The sequence below is a fragment of the Kogia breviceps genome, chromosome 15 (genome assembly GCF_026419965.1).
Source record: "Kogia breviceps isolate mKogBre1 chromosome 15, mKogBre1 haplotype 1, whole genome shotgun sequence".
NCBI classification, from domain to species: Eukaryota; Metazoa; Chordata; class Mammalia; order Artiodactyla; family Physeteridae; genus Kogia; species Kogia breviceps.
This window is the reverse complement of record NC_081324.1, coordinates 19293010-19308580: the sequence shown is the minus strand read 5'-3', so window position 1 is coordinate 19308580 and position 15571 is coordinate 19293010. Positions and strand designations below refer to the sequence as shown.

The window sequence follows — 15571 nt, the reverse complement described above, 5'->3', positions numbered from 1 at the left end:
TTTCCATTTCTCCTACTAGATTATAAGGTAATAAAAGGCTCCGTAATGTGCAGAGTGTTATACAGCCTGGAATAGAGTAGGCATTCAACCATGTTTATGGAAGGAATAAAGGTAGAAAGATAGAAAGGAAAGGAGGATGGGTGACTGTTTTGTGGATTACAGTAGTAGTTTTTAGCTTACTCAGGCCACAGCTCATCACCAGGAAAGCTGATGCAAAATGAATTTTAAATGAAGATTTAACTTTCAGGTAACAAAATTATCCAATAAGTAAACCACATAGAAAAATCAGTCACATTATCTAGAGGCAGGACTGATTTGGATGATAAAATGTTGTGCTAGACCGAGCACCCACCATCAAACTCTGCAGAGAACCAATGCCATGGAAGAATCTTTTGATAAAGGGTGCTTTGCTTCTACACTAAAACTAGTTGTGTGATTTCGGGCAGGTATCGCACCTCTTCGTGCCTCAGCTTCCTAATTTACAAAATGGGAATAATCATCATAGTACCTGACAGGATTGCTGTAAGAATTAAATCCCATGATGTATGGAAAGCACTTAGTACTGTGCCTGGTACTTTGTTGAAGGGAGAAAATAAATGTTAGTTAGCTATCGTTGTCATTATCTGTGTATGTGCCATCAGTGAGCAAAGAGTTGGGGACCAAAAGAAGTGTTTTGTTGGGCTTCCCTGGTGGCGCAGTGGTTGAGAATCCGCCTGCCGATGCAGGAGACACGGGTTCGTGCCCTGGTCCGGGAGGATCCCACATGCCGCGGAGCGGCTGGGCCCGTGAGCCATGGCCGCTGAGCCTGTGCGTCCGGAGCCTGTGCTCCGCAACGGGAGAGGCCACAGCAGTGAGAGGCCCGCATACCGCAAAAAAAAAAAAAAAGAAGTGTTTTGTTTTGGTCTCTAATTTGGCAATGCTTTCTACGGTTTGTTTCTTTTTTTTTCAACTGAGATTATTGTTTAAGAAACAACATCCTTGTTTCATTTCCTTAACTTTCAGCTCTCTATAAGCATTTCCTTCCTTAAGAATTATCATTCTTCTCCTCTCAGGGATCTCTCCATTTGCTAAAGCCACATCCCTCCCCTGTTTTTCTTTTTCAGTGAATTGCTTGCCCATCTATGCCAATGGACAACTTAGCATTTGAAATGCATGAAGATGCAAAGCAGAACGTTGTGTCTGTGGGGAAGATGAATACCATATCCAGAATGGTAAGAATGTAAGTGGGGACTTAAATCTTGAGATTAGCTCCCCCCATAACCTTTATGCAGAGCTCAGGAAACAGTCCCTCTTTAGACCAGCTCTCTGCAAGTGACCTTCTTCAGAAAGGTAGCATCTCCTGCTCTGAATATCTCCTGACTTGCCATCTCTCATAAACTCTTAACTCCTTTAGCTATTTAATGGCCCAGCTTTCTATGAATTGTTGTTCATGGCATTAATGAGTTGTTTATTGTTCAATATATTACCCTTATACAATGTTAAATTGAATATGTTGGTAAATGATTATGCTATACAAAATATACCATTTAAGAATTGATAATTTTTAAAATTTTTATACAGTTTTTAAAGATTACTCTCCATTTAGTTATTACAAAATATTGGCTATATTCCCTGTATTGTACAGTACGTCCTTGTAGTCTATCTTACACCCAATAGTTTGTACCTCCCACTCCCCAACCCTAACCTTGCCCCCCCACCCCACTGGTAACCACTAGTTTGTTGTCTATATCTGTGAGTCTGCTTCTTTTTTGTTATGTTGACTAACTAGTTTGTTGTATTTTTTTAGATTCTACATGTAAGTGATATCATACAATATTTGTCTTTGTCAGACTTATTTCACTTAGCAATAATGCCCTCCAAGTCCAACCATGTTGCTACAAATGGCAAAATTTTATTCCTTTTTATGGTTGAGAAGTATTCCATTGTATATATACCACCTCTTCTTTATCCATTCATCTGTTGATGGACACTTCCATATCTTGGAAATTGTAAATAATGCTGCTGTGAACACTGGGGTGCATGTACTTCTTTGAATAAGTGTGTGTGTGTGTGTGTGTGTGTGTTTTATTATGTACCTAGGAGTAGAATTGCCAGGTCATATGGTAGTTATACCTCTAGTTTTTTTGAGAAACCTCCATAGTTCCACAGTGGCTGCACCAGTTTACATTCCCACCAACATTCCCTTTTCTCCACATCCTCACCAACATTTGTTATTTGTGTTCTTTTGAATATTTAAGAATGTTAAAGTAAGAATGTCTGTTAGAATTATTAGTGATCAAAGATTTGCTTGCTCAGAGAGAAAGACCAGTAACTCAGAAGGCAGTGGAAAAGGAGTCCTGGACATCATTGCTTATAAACGTTGTTTTAGCGGTCAGAGGACTGAGGGCAAATTGGTCCAAAGGTTAGGGTGTGTATTTTCTTGGCAGCTTTCAGTAATGTGGATTGTAACTCAGAAATAATACTGCTGTTTATAGCATATATTTGTGATATGAAACCAGGAAATAGTAACATAGAAATACATGGAACTATTGTGACTTGGAGATGGGTGGTGACTTGGAATCTCATATAGGTAATACACAGGAGGAAGGGAATTTAATGAAGCTATTAAATGAAGGAGGGAGGTGGGGAGAGAGACAGAGACCTGTCAGGCCCATTGATTACTGATATGTTGCTTATTCCCATGCATGTAGCTGTACATGTAAATGCATTTGTACATTCTGGAACCAAAAAGTCCTTAGAAAATACTACTGGGCTTCCTTGGTGGTGCAGTGCTTGGGAGTCCGCCTGACGATGCAGGGGATGTGGGTTCGTGCCCCGGTCCGGGGAGATCCCACGTGCCATGGAGTGGCTGGGCCCGTGAGCCATGGCCGCTGAGCCTGCGCGTCCGGAGCCTGTGCTCCGCAACGGGAGAGGCCACAACAGTGAGAGGCCCGCGTACCGCAAAAAAAAAAAAAAAAAAATACTACTTATAACCTCTTTGATTTTCAGGTGAAGAAACTGGTAAATAGGGGCTAACTGACTGACTTGGAATGCATTTCATATACAAACTTAACTGGGTACTTAATTTTCTAGTATTATTCTGTGCCCCAGCTCCTTATATTTTTATTTTTATCCTTGTTTATTTGGATGTCATCTGGGTATACGGGGTGTGTGTGAGTGTGGGGCTGTGCCCCACAGCCAGCCGTCCTTGCACGTGCCCAGCTGCTAGACTGAAGAGAGAGCCTGAGTCAGCGGCAGACATCAGTGATTCACCGGACACGGAATCTTACACGTCAGAGGCCGAGGTCCTGGAGTGACACCCACCGTGTACGGGCAGGCAGTCAGGACACGACAGCAATCTTCCCTGCATAAGGGAGGAAGAGGCTATCAGTTGTAGGGGGCGTGACATCAGAAGGGCTCCTTGGTTGCCAGGGGGACTGTGGAACACATCTCCGCACAGCTCTTTGGGTTAACAACCAACGCAAGTGCCGTGGTTTCCTGTTGATGGCTGAACGTACTGGAGCTGGTCTGGTCCCAGGGCTAGAACAATGGTTAGCGGGGGCAGCTGCAGGGGGGTGGCGATCATGCAGGTGGTTACTGATTAAACTTTCCGCTTAGGAGGGGAGGCAGTCATGCGCATAAGCATGAGGCAGGGCTGGGGAGGGGGGCAGGGGGTGTACAGAGAGCAAGAGAGCAGCCGTCTTATGGGGCCTGACCATATTGTGAGTGTACGTATGTGTGTATTTATTTACACATATACTATTTTACTCAGTATGTTTATCCCACAAATGCATTTTTTAAAATAAAGAGAAAATAGACCAAATTGAGAAAGGAGGCAATGTTTCTCATGCATCAAGAGTAGAGAATAATGGCTTCATAATTTCTCCTAGGAAAAGAAGAGGCAGTGGTCACTGACGACGAGCTTTTTCCTGGTGTGTCTCTTGGCCTGCACCATTACCACAGCATCTGGGGTCCTGATTCTCTCCTTGGTTTATGTTAACAACTCTCAGCCCCATTCAGAACCTGGAACCCAGCCTCTGCAAACAGCAATTCCCATGGTGCAAAAGGCTGTTTGTTGATCCAAAATCCAAGTTTCTTAATCATTCACCTAAATCCAAGGTATGGATCACACATATTAGGAAAAAGAATCATCTATTATAAATGGTGATTCCAAAACAAAGTTTCCATTGCTTGTTTTCTAAGCTTTGTTCTCTCTTCATTGGAAGGAAGCAGCTGTGGGCTGTTTGGAGGAAGGGAAGTGAGGGATAGAGAAGGGGGAAAGTTGGGTGGATATTGGCTCCAGGCTGAATTTTTCTTTAGTAGATAGTTCTATGTTTGGCTGGAGGGGAGAAGTGCAGGACAGCCCTGTTCTCTTGCCAAGATAGGTGTTCTTTTTTATGTCAAACAGAGACTGATAGCACTGCATGTACCACGTTGCCTCCTGGAGTCTTGCAGACCTATTCTTTCTCTTCCTTTTGGGGGCTCCAGTACTCACCACACCACCTTGCCTTTTCCCTTGTGCTTCCCGCTTACTCCATAGGCCATGGTGGCCTCACGTTCCTCAGGAGATGGCCTCCATGCTGATGATTTGCTTATGGCTTTTCAGGTGTTTGAGTTCCCACGTGGTGCAATCCAGTGGGCCTGGTGCAGGAACAATGCCCGAGACGATCTCAGCATTGAAGAAGAGGCCTTTGGCAGCGGCTTGAACAGTCAGAGATCACAGATGACGCTGGGGACCCTGAGAATGAGAAACAATGGCCTGGGAACCCGGCTATCTTGTACAGGTATCACCAGTTTGCCCGCGTTCTGCCCTTAAGCATTTGTGCTGTGTGTCCTCAGGCTATTATTTAGGTTGTTGCAAAACCTACCTAAATAAGTGGTAGACAACATCCGGGCTTTGGCTATGTACTCAATTAGATTAGTTATCAGTGCCTTGAAGCATTCACCTGTTTGTTTTAATTATTCTTGGCATCACTTTGAACTTCTTTCTTCAGTATGAAATCATTTTTCATACATTGTTAAGCTAAGATCACTGTTCCATCTTTTTTTATATATATAAATGTATTTATTTATTTTTGGCTGTGTTGGGTCTTTGTTGCTGTGCGCGGGCTCTCTCTAGTTGCGGCAAGCGGGGGCTACTCTTCATTGTGGTGCACAGGCTTCTCATAAACGGTGGCTTCTCTTGTTGTGGAGCACGGGCTCTAGGCGCACGGGCTTCAGTAGTTGTGGCTCTTGGGCTCTTAGAGGGCAGGCTCAGTAGTTGTGGTGCACGGGCTTAGTTGCTCTGTGGCCTGTGAGATCTTCCTGGACCGGGGCACGAACCCGTATCCCCTGCTTTGGCAGGCGGATTCTTAACCACTGTGCCACCAGGGAAGTCCCCACTGTTCTATCCTTTGAGCCAAAGCTAAAACTGGTAGCTGTGATCTAATGATCAAAGAAACTACAGCTTCCCTCAAAGGAATAAAGCAGTGACTGTCATAACAAACTAGTTTGCTGATATTCAGCCTGGAGTCTCTGAGATCAGCCAGTTGGATGCCCTTTTGTGGTTTAGACCTTTCAGAATTCTTTGGAGGTGAAATTAGTGTACTTACTTGAATTTCAAATAAGTCATTATTCTGAAATGTATTTATGGCTTCTGTATTCCAGACACTGGGGAAGCTGTAGTGACTAAGCTCTCGTAGAACTTTCAGAGTTTGGTCTTACCCTGATGATCTTATTAATAGATCAGCCAGTTTTTTGTGTGTGACATATTTCTGTTGTTGTTAATAAAACTCCTTTTTTATACTTGGACAGTTCACTTGATTTTAGAATTTACAGCAAGAAGAGAGATTAGAGCTTTATCTATATGAGATTAAACTCTTCTTAGAAGAATACCTAGACACACAGTAAAGCACTATGTTATTACTATTACTGTTATTATTATCAAAGTTGTATGCAGACTTTTTCTTATCTGGAAAATACATACGCCTCTGTATGCATACACACACAAACACACACAAGCACACACATGCATGTGTGTACACATATGCCTGCAGTCTTTTCAGACTATCAAACTAGCATGAACTTAGAGCTCTAAATGCTCAGTGGGGGTGGTATTGCCCAAAAGTGGGCAAAAACTGGTTGTTAGCAGGGTAAAAATATTACTCTTTTTATGTATAAAGCATAGATGTACATGTAGTACATGAGCAGTATGTGTATACAGTATACAGATCTACAGTACCTCTGTAGTGTTAACTTCTCATAGGGTGGTGATTAGAAAAAAAAGTCTAATGTGGAAGGGAGGTCATGAAAAAAGGTTGAGGAACATTGCTGTAAAGTAGTGTTGGATGAGCTTTTCCGTTTATGTTTCAGGGGACAGCATGGATTGGGGCGGTTGGTGGTGGTGCTGTCATTACCACGTACAGAGTTACAGCTGGCCAAGTGATCTTCTTCCCTAAAAACACAGTCCACTGGATAGAGAACGTGGGGAGTGAAGACTGCTTTTCTTGCTCTTCTTTTCCACACGTCATGAACTTCAAACCCTGGAAGCTGTTGATGTAATTTTTTCTGTAGGGAGGACATTGTTTCCAGGTCACTTGAGGTCTGTACCACTGCTGAGAACAAATCCCCTGAGGGTACAAAGAGGGCATGAATATTCAGGTTTCTAAGGTAGCAGTCAACAAAGTGACATTTGGGTAATGGGCTCAAGAGCACTGAAGTTGAATTGCTCTTTATTTTCTCTTATGAAGGACTGCTACAGGAAGCTACTGTACAGTGAATTGGTAGAAAGGTTATGATATAGTTAATAAAAATTACCATAATTTTCATCTCTGAAAAGCCATATGCTCATCCAGGGATAACTTTTCTACAGATAATGTAATTGTGTTTTCCTAATCTAATGCAGAGGTTCCCACAGTTTTTCTGAGGAATGGCTGCTTTTCACTGGAGGGATTGCTGATTATACTGGGTATAGAGGGTCAGTCGTGGATGCTGCCAGTGCAAACGGGTGATCAGAATTAATGATGGCCCGTGAGTGGTACCTGGAAGGGGTTTTGTGGTACATTTAGGAATCTAAATAGTAAGATTTTGAGATTTATCTTGTAGCAGATCCTGCTCTAATGTTATAGGGAGAAGTAGAAGAAATGAGTCATTAGTGAGAGTGTTTGTAAGCATGGGAACCAGTGTATATTTTTGCAGGAGTTTATATTGGCCATAAAATACCAATGCCCATGCATTGAATACTTGGAAGATTTTCATAAAGATCACAAGGCTTAGGCTAATCGAGGTCAGCTCTTTTGACTGGGCCACTGAAAACCACACGGGTGCCAATGCTGCCCTATCCTCAGCTACCGCCCCTTCTGTTGCTAAAATTTATAGAATGTTTCACAGATATCTTATGTGGTCTCTTATGTGTTTCAGCCTGAAGGTGGGATTAGTTTCATTAGAACATCCCATAAGCAAAAAGAGGATGAGGGGGTCAGTCTTCCTCCCAACTTTGGCAGAACTGGTTGTCAGTGCTGATTACTCACCGTCTCCAGATAGCCTTGTGTGGAGATAATTTTATGACCTGAAAGGTATAGTATGTTATTTTGTGAAGCCTTTTTAGTTAAGTAGTATTTGTATATATGATAATATAGGTGTATTGGATTGAGATGTAATGTGTTTCTTACAGTGGATCCCAGTCAAGAGAAGTTTGAAAAGACACCTTTCTCAACAGAGTAGGAAATGTGAGAAAAGGCCTGGAAACAAAAGAGAATGTGGAAAAAAAATTCAGAGTGTGAGGGGGGTGTCCTGGGGCTGGGGCATGCTGTAGGAGAAGAGGCTTATGAGAGAGGAGAGGCCAATCATGTAGCAATTAAGGGGCTTTAAATAGGAGAGTGACACAATGAGGTTTTTAATTAATTAATTTATTTTATTGAGGTATAATTGACATACAACACTATGTTAGTTTCAGGTATACAACACAGTGATTCAATATTTGTACATATTGTGAAATGATCACCACAATAAGTCTAGTTAACATCCATCACTAGACATAGTTACAGATTTTTTTCCTTGTCACGGGAACTTACAAGATCTTAGCAACTTTAAAGTATGCAATACGATATTACTAACTATAGCCACCTTGCTCCACATTACATCCCCATGATGTGTTTATTTTGTAACTGGAAGTTTATGTCTCTTGACTTCCTTTAACCATTTCACCCACCCCCACCCACTCCGCTGGCAGCTACCACCCTGTTCTCTGTATCTCTGAGCTTGGGCACTTAGGTTGTTTCCGTATCTTGGCTATTGTAAATAACGCTGCGATGAACATGGGGTGCATATATCTTTTTGAGTTGGTGTTAGTTTTGTTTTTTGAAGTGATGACCAATCCAGCTGGATTGTGGAGAATAATTGGAAGTGGCCAGGTGAGAGGTGGGGTGATGAGTCAGGGGGCTCCTGCAGTCCCTCAAGTAGGGGATGATGGTGGCCTGCACTATGTGAGAGGGAAAGAATTGTTGAGAAAAAGAGAATTTAGAGACGCAGGACTGACAGGGCTTCATTGACTGATTGAGGGGACAGGTAGGGATTGGTATTTAGGATGGCTCTCACGTTTTCCAGCCAGGTCCCCTGACTTGACTGTCTGTCTTTTTTTTGTTTTTAGTTTTTTTTGTTTTTTTTGCAGTACGTGGGCCTCTTACTGTTGTGGCCTCTCCCGTTGTGGAGCACAGGCTCTGGACTCGCAGGCTCAGTGGCCATGGCTCACGGGCCCAGCCACTCCGCGGCATGTGGGATCTTCCCGGACCAGGGCACAAACCCATATCCCCTGCATCGGCAGGCGGACTCTCAACCACTGTGCCACCAGGGAAGCCCTGAATGTCTGTCCTTAAAGAGGTCACTCTATGTTAGAAATTTCAGGAGAGTTTGGGAAGTTAGGATAGTATCTGACAGTATCACATCAATATCTTGGGAGAACATAGGATGTGGTATTGGCAATTCCTACCACATAAAGTTTCTGTGACTATAGAAGGGCTATGTACCTTATGGAACTGCATTTGACTCTCCTTTTGTAGTACCATTTTCAAGTAGTTTTATCTTATTTTGTTTTTTAAACTTCACCTGATTCAGGTTCAAAAGAATATCAATTTCCAGGAGGAATAATACAATTGGCACAATTTTGGAAAAATAGAAGTGAACTAAGCAACAATGAAAAAATGTTTAGTGAATTCCTGAATCAGGTAATTGAGAAAAATGTTTTGAAATTATTAAAACATTATTTATTTAATTATTATTATTTAATTATTATTAAAATGGATGAAATATGAGATTTAGATTGGATTCATCATTTTTCTGGACAAAGGAAAAGGAAAGAGCTAGTCAAACACTGGTTGATTTGATTAATGCAAACTATTGATTGAGGCCTCATTGTGAATTTGGGAGCTTAACTTCTTGGCGTGAGTGGTTACATTAACAGAGAGACTGGATGCTCGTGAGATTTCTCTTTTCATTTTCATTTGTTTTAAATGCTCAACTGGCTGTATTGCTTAATGACTAAGAGCACAGCTGTGGCATCAAATTCCCTGATTCAAATCCCAGTTCTGCCACTGGGTGACCCTAGTATACTCAACCAACCTAGATTTTAATTTCATCTCATAAGGTTGGTGGCAACCTTATAAGATTATTATAAGGGACAAGTGACATAATAAATGTAAAGGACATAAAAAATTGAATGTTCTCAGTGAGGGCTTCATAAATATTAGTTATTATTATGATTATATGAATTGTTAAGTTGCTGAGTTGAATGTTGGCTAAATAACTGGATTTCATTTTTCTTTTTCTTTCTCAAGCACCAAAATGCCCTCACTTTGAGTACACTCAGGATTTATAACAATGGATTAAGACAGCCACATTTTCATTTTAATGCAAATGAAATGGGATATGTAATAAGTGGATGTGCAAAGGTAATTTCTCTGTGAACAGGTTTTGTTTGAACTTTCCTTTTCAGTGCAGAAAGACGCAAACAGGAGGTATTTCTTTGTTTTGGTTCAGTTGTTGGTGACATAATAGGACTCCGTGCCAATGGCTTTCTGGGCCATTTCCACAGAGGATACCATGCAGGTCCTGCTAGGTAACTTCCAAGTTTGCTCTTAGCATGAGAAGGGGCTAAGAACATTTCAGAACTGATAAAGAGGTTTATCACTAATGGTGAGGGGCTTGAATACCTGCTTACATGTTCAGAGTTTTGCATTCTCAGGTAATGCAAGCATTTAATGTGCTCCACTTTGGGGTCCGTGAAATTGGCTGTTTGCCTCTCAGTGTAAGATGAGTGTGTGAGGGGGGGAGGTGTGGCGTGCCAGCAGGGTGGCCATATATCCCCATTTATCCAGGATCCTTCTGACGCATACTTGTCATCTTAATGAAGTTATTAATATCACCCCCTTTGATTCTTCAGAAAAACCACACAAAGTAGCATGTTACTACAGGGCTCCTGGGGAGATCTACAGGTAAAATGGGCTTCTCTAGCTTGTACCTGAATCAGTCTTGACAGAATCAGACCAGACTGAAATTCACCTTTTATGTCACCCATAGCAAAAGTTTTATGTTTTTAGAAGTGAAAGCTTTAATAAATGGGAAAAGGGCATTGTAATCTTCCACAAATTTAATTTCAAGGATCAGATTTTATTTTTGGTGTGCTTTGTGCTCATCTGTGTGCTTTTGTGTGCACATTGAGTCTCTAACTCTTTTTTAAAAGACCATTAGGATGCTGCTCTCCCAGAAGGCTGAATTTTCACAAGCAAGTAGAAAGGAGGGCCGTAGAGGTGGTAAAACACTGCAATTTAAATCCTCCGCCTAATTAGGGAATGTAATTGATAACCCTTAATTAGAATATGGTGATTAATGCTCTTTTTGCATGATGTTTTACACTATTGAATTCACTAATGCATTTTGAGGGACATTTACTTTAAATAGAGCATCTTTTTTTTGTTTTTTGTTTTGCAGTACGCAGGCCTCTCACTGTTGCGGCCTCTCCCGTTGCGGAGCACAGGCCCCGGACGCACAGGCTCAGCGGCCGTGGCTCACGGGCCCAGCCGCTCCGCGGCATGTGGGATCTTCCCGGACCAGGGCACGAACCCGTGTCCAATGCATCAGCAGGCGGACTCCCAACCACTGCGCCACCAGGGAATCCCTAAATAGAGCATCTTTTAATTTTTGTGGGACTTTGTCTCAGAAACAGGAGAGTTAATGTGAAGGATTGCCTCTTTTCTGCTATTTACCCTCTCTGAGAAGTCCCTTTATAACCATATGCTTTTATCCATCTGTTCTTCACTATGAATACTTATCCTTAATGAATATTTGATTTTATTTGCTTAACTTCAGCATAGTTTTTTCCCCTCCTTAGGTGGGCATTATCAATGCTCAGTGTACCATAGAGTTTAACGTTCACATTGGAGATGTAATATTTTTCCCCACTGGAACCCTGCATTACATTAAGAGTACATGCGATAAGGAATTGCTTCTCGTTCTTGCCTTCAGCACTGGAGACCAGGTGAGAATAAGCCAGTTTAAGAGAGATTGCTGAGTGCCAGTGGGTAAGCAATGTAACTGCACCATAGGCGGCCCTCAGTATATATATACTGAATGAATGAACTGGCTGAACAAATATGTGAAGAGAAGAATCAAATAATCTTTTCATTCCGTTATAAAGGGATCTAATATATCACATTCCCTCTTAATTCCCCCTATTCTCAACCAGCTGAGAAAAAAGACCAAAGAGCAGTATATAGAGATCCAGGAAATCATTTCTATTACTAATCAAGCAGGTATTAGAGAATATGATTAATATCTGTGGGCAAGTGGGTTTCCTAATGTCTATCTCCAGAATTGGGCTGGCCTTCCGACGTTGAGGTGGGCCCTCGTACTACCTTACAGAGTAGAGAAGCAGAGCATGATTTTTGAAGCTTTGCCAGTTCCCAGACAGAGAGGGAGAAGCTGAAGTGAGCATGGCTGGTTTATTCTTCTGGAATTTACTTGGCAGAGAGAGGAAAAGAAGAGTCTCTTGTATATGAAAAGAAAGTTTAGGAGACGTGAAGTAACATTGAGTATGATTGAGCAGTGCTACCAAGAAGGAGTAGCATTCCTTCCCATCATTCTTTGTTTTAAGCAAATCTGATATATCATGACCTGTAGTATAAAACATACATTAAGAGGGATTGTTTATTGTATTACATAGTTGTTTGCTTTTAAAAATTCACCCTAGTGTTCCTTAATTAGATGAATAATGTGTTTGAAAAACAAGAATAAATAGTGGAATTTAGATTTTTGAACAGTCCTTAGGACTAGGTTCCCTGCTGAGACTGGGTGAGAATTATAAGAGTCTGGGTGTTCCTGGGGCAAATCCAGGAACAGACAGACATTTCTCTTGGCCATGGTTCTTCCTACATGGAGATCCAACAAGATCTCCAGGGGAGAGCACAGCATGAATTCAGCAGTATCAGCTACAGAACCTATGCTGTCCTGCTCAGTGGTGCTTATTTCCCATGATGACACTTTCCTTCTTTGAGGGACACTGGAAAATTCCAGCATCTGCTCCTCTGGGTCTCTAAACCTTCCTGGGGGTGCCTGGGATGAGGTTTGTGAAGAGCTCTGTGAGAAGGAGATGCAATGGAAAGCTAGCTGTAGACTCTTGGGGGGAAGAGGATTCCAGTGTCCCCTGCTTTTGGTGTGGGGCTCACTGCTACTGCCACCCCCTTGGTCATCATTCTCTACAGCTGTTATAAGAGCAAATCGTGAAGCAAAATGAAATCAAATCAAATATAAATAGGAAAAGAAGGGAAAAACTCATTAAAACAGCAAGTTAGAGTTAAAAAAATTAAGATCAAGAAAAAGGAATTTTAAAGATTAATGTGATTTGAAAGGCTAATACCAACAAATTAAAACTTAAAAATATGAAAGGACAAAAATAACAATTGAAAATTATTAAATACAAGTCAAGAATTAAAGAGTATAAATCTTTTGAAAAGAGAATAGAAGTAGAGGGTTGTTGTTGTGTTTTTTTTTTTAATGAAAAGAAGCAATTTAAGGGAATGATCCACAATAGGGAAGGAAAAAATGAATCAGAATTTTGGGTAGGAGGAATTTGTTTTACATCTACCCCCACCACCAGGAATGTCTGATACGACATTGAGGGAGCATAACCCGGACTAACCCATTAGAAGGGGTATGAGGGGTGTTTCTAATGGGGACTTATTTTGCTTAGGGGTATGAAGGGAAAGAGGAAGGAGGAAGAATAAGAGAGAGGCGGAGAGACAGAAACACATGCCTAGAGAGAAACACAGAATGAGACATAGGGACACAGAGAGAGACATACATGCCCAGAGACATACAGAGAGAGAGAGACAGAGAGACTGAGATCTACAAAGAGAATGACACAAACACAGAGAAAAAGAGAGAAACAACACAGATACACAAATAGAAGGAGACATATAGACATAGACACAGAGAGGGACAGAGACCCATAAAGAGACAGAGACACAGAAGGAGAGACACACAGATACACACATACCCAGACACAGACAGACCTATACACAGAGGGGCAGGGAAAGGCAGACATACCTAGAGACACACACACAAAGAGCTAGGAGAGAGATTCAGACACAGATAAGCTCAGAGACACATACAGGCACAGAGAGAGACAGAAACACAGTGAGAGACACAGAGAGACCCACATACAAGCAGAAATTGAGAGGCTGGCTGAGAAAGAGAGGTAGTGTCAAGGGGGAGCGGTGCAGAAAGGACAGTAAGATCGTGATAGAGAGAGGGCACAAGGACGGACAGACACAGTCAGAGCCAGCCAACTGGACAGCCAGGCCAGGTAGGCAGAGATTAACAAGTGTCTCTGGCTGTGCAGGAGGAGGACTACTTACCTGGCAGCCAGGTTAGCCTCCATCATGTGCCTCTGGGCATGGAGCTCTGAGAGGCCCTTTTGCCACTAGTCGCTGCTTACAAGTAGACAAAAGGTCTTGCGCCCTCTTTAAAGAGAACTACCTCCCAGTGGGATGGAGGTCCCTTCTGAAGAAAGCTTCAGATGCCTCAGCATCTCTAGCTATCAGTCAGACTTTCCTTATTCCCAGAGTTGAAATGGTGAGCTCCCCATGGCAAGAGAAGACAAGTGTACAAGGGGACCATTCGCAGGATTTCATAGCTCCCAATGTTACACAGCTATGTACCTACAGTCTTGAAAATGCCTTGATGGCTGTAAGATCTTTGTAGGAACCTGAGTAATTTGGTGCTGATACATCTTCTTTATGTTTCCACTGTCAGTTACAAACCCTTGACATGGACGATTATCTCCAGGCCATAGCAGACCACATCCTGGCCCAGCTTTTCCTCAAGCAAAGTGAGTTTAAGAAGATCTCCAAATTTGAGGAGGACCAGGCAATCAAACTGCCTTAGATTTGCTGATGAGTTCATATCTATTCTTTGCTCTTCATATGTTATTCTTGCTGTTTTTAAAGAAGGTCCACTTGGCTAATGAGCTTGGAGCTCTTTACAGAGTGATATTGGGAAAGCAGGTGTGAAGCAGCCCTGTGGGCTCATTTAGCTGATAAGATCATAGTCAATTCATGCTAAGGGAACATTTCAGTGTATTCTGTGCAGATTATCTAGGGAGGGGATCTGATAAATTAATATATTTTTGTATGGATTTTAGTCACGTGTATATATTTTTTTATTTTCCTTTTGTTACTTCAAATTTATTACTCCAGAGGAAAATCCATTTTTTTGCACATCACTGAAACTTAGTGCTGTGCTTGTATTTTGGTTATTCATCACTGTGGAAGGAAGTAGGGAGATCAACTCATGTATGTTGTACATACGGAGGCACTGGAACCCGGGTACATCTAACCTTGTCTGGAGAGTTTAGTATAGAACCTTAGGTTAGCCATTCTCTACCCTTTTGTTGACATGAAGATACTTTTTATAAAGCCCAAAATTTCAAGGACTCACTCATACGAGTAGTTGAATATTTATTGTATATTAGCTGAGAAAATACTTAATGACAAGCTAATTATGAATTCAATACTGTCTTTGAATGTACTTGGATTTTATTAATCACATCATGAACTATTTACATTTGAGGAATAGTCATCCCTATGGTTGAGAAGCATGTGTTTTATTTAGTCTATTGGCTGGGTGTGTATATGAATTTGAGGACTACTTGTCATCACTTGAAAACTGGTAGAGGCTGGTGGTCTCTAAGTTGGGGGTCATTGTCTTAAGTAGAAGAGAATTTGTTCAGATCTAATCTGTGCTTGATTTTTGTTTACAATTTATTTTAATAGGTATTTGGTACCCCTGCATTTTGCTTGGGTATCACCATCAGTTCTGGGCTACCCTATATAAAACCCAGTCAGTACAGACACTTTTTAATGCCTTGAACCACCACCCTCTTTCAGTTATATTTCCCTGACACATAATGGAATTTTTAGATATCTTAGGATGCTTGTTCTTAACCTAAAAATAAATCTGTATGTATTTCTCTCTCTCTCTCTCTGTCTCTCTGTCTCTGTGTTTCTCTCTCTTCTAGATAATAGCTCTGTTGACTATATAGAAGACAATGAAAATTAGGAAT

At 41.5% G+C, this 15571-nt stretch overlaps 1 protein-coding gene across 1 annotated transcript; it reads left to right on the top strand.

The window, feature by feature from the left end:
* The first annotated feature begins 1127 nt into the window (after positions 1-1127).
* Positions 1128-14394, top strand: LOC131742017 (uncharacterized). The gene is given in 13 exon segments (XM_067016121.1): positions 1128-1211; positions 3870-4052; positions 4054-4098; positions 4586-4763; positions 6311-6457; positions 6460-6528; positions 6531-6559; positions 7378-7452; positions 7454-7532; positions 9070-9179; positions 9789-9902; positions 11342-11488; positions 14263-14394. Coding segments are annotated over 13 exon segments (1392 nt in total).
* The last annotated feature ends 1177 nt before the right edge of the window (positions 14395-15571 follow it).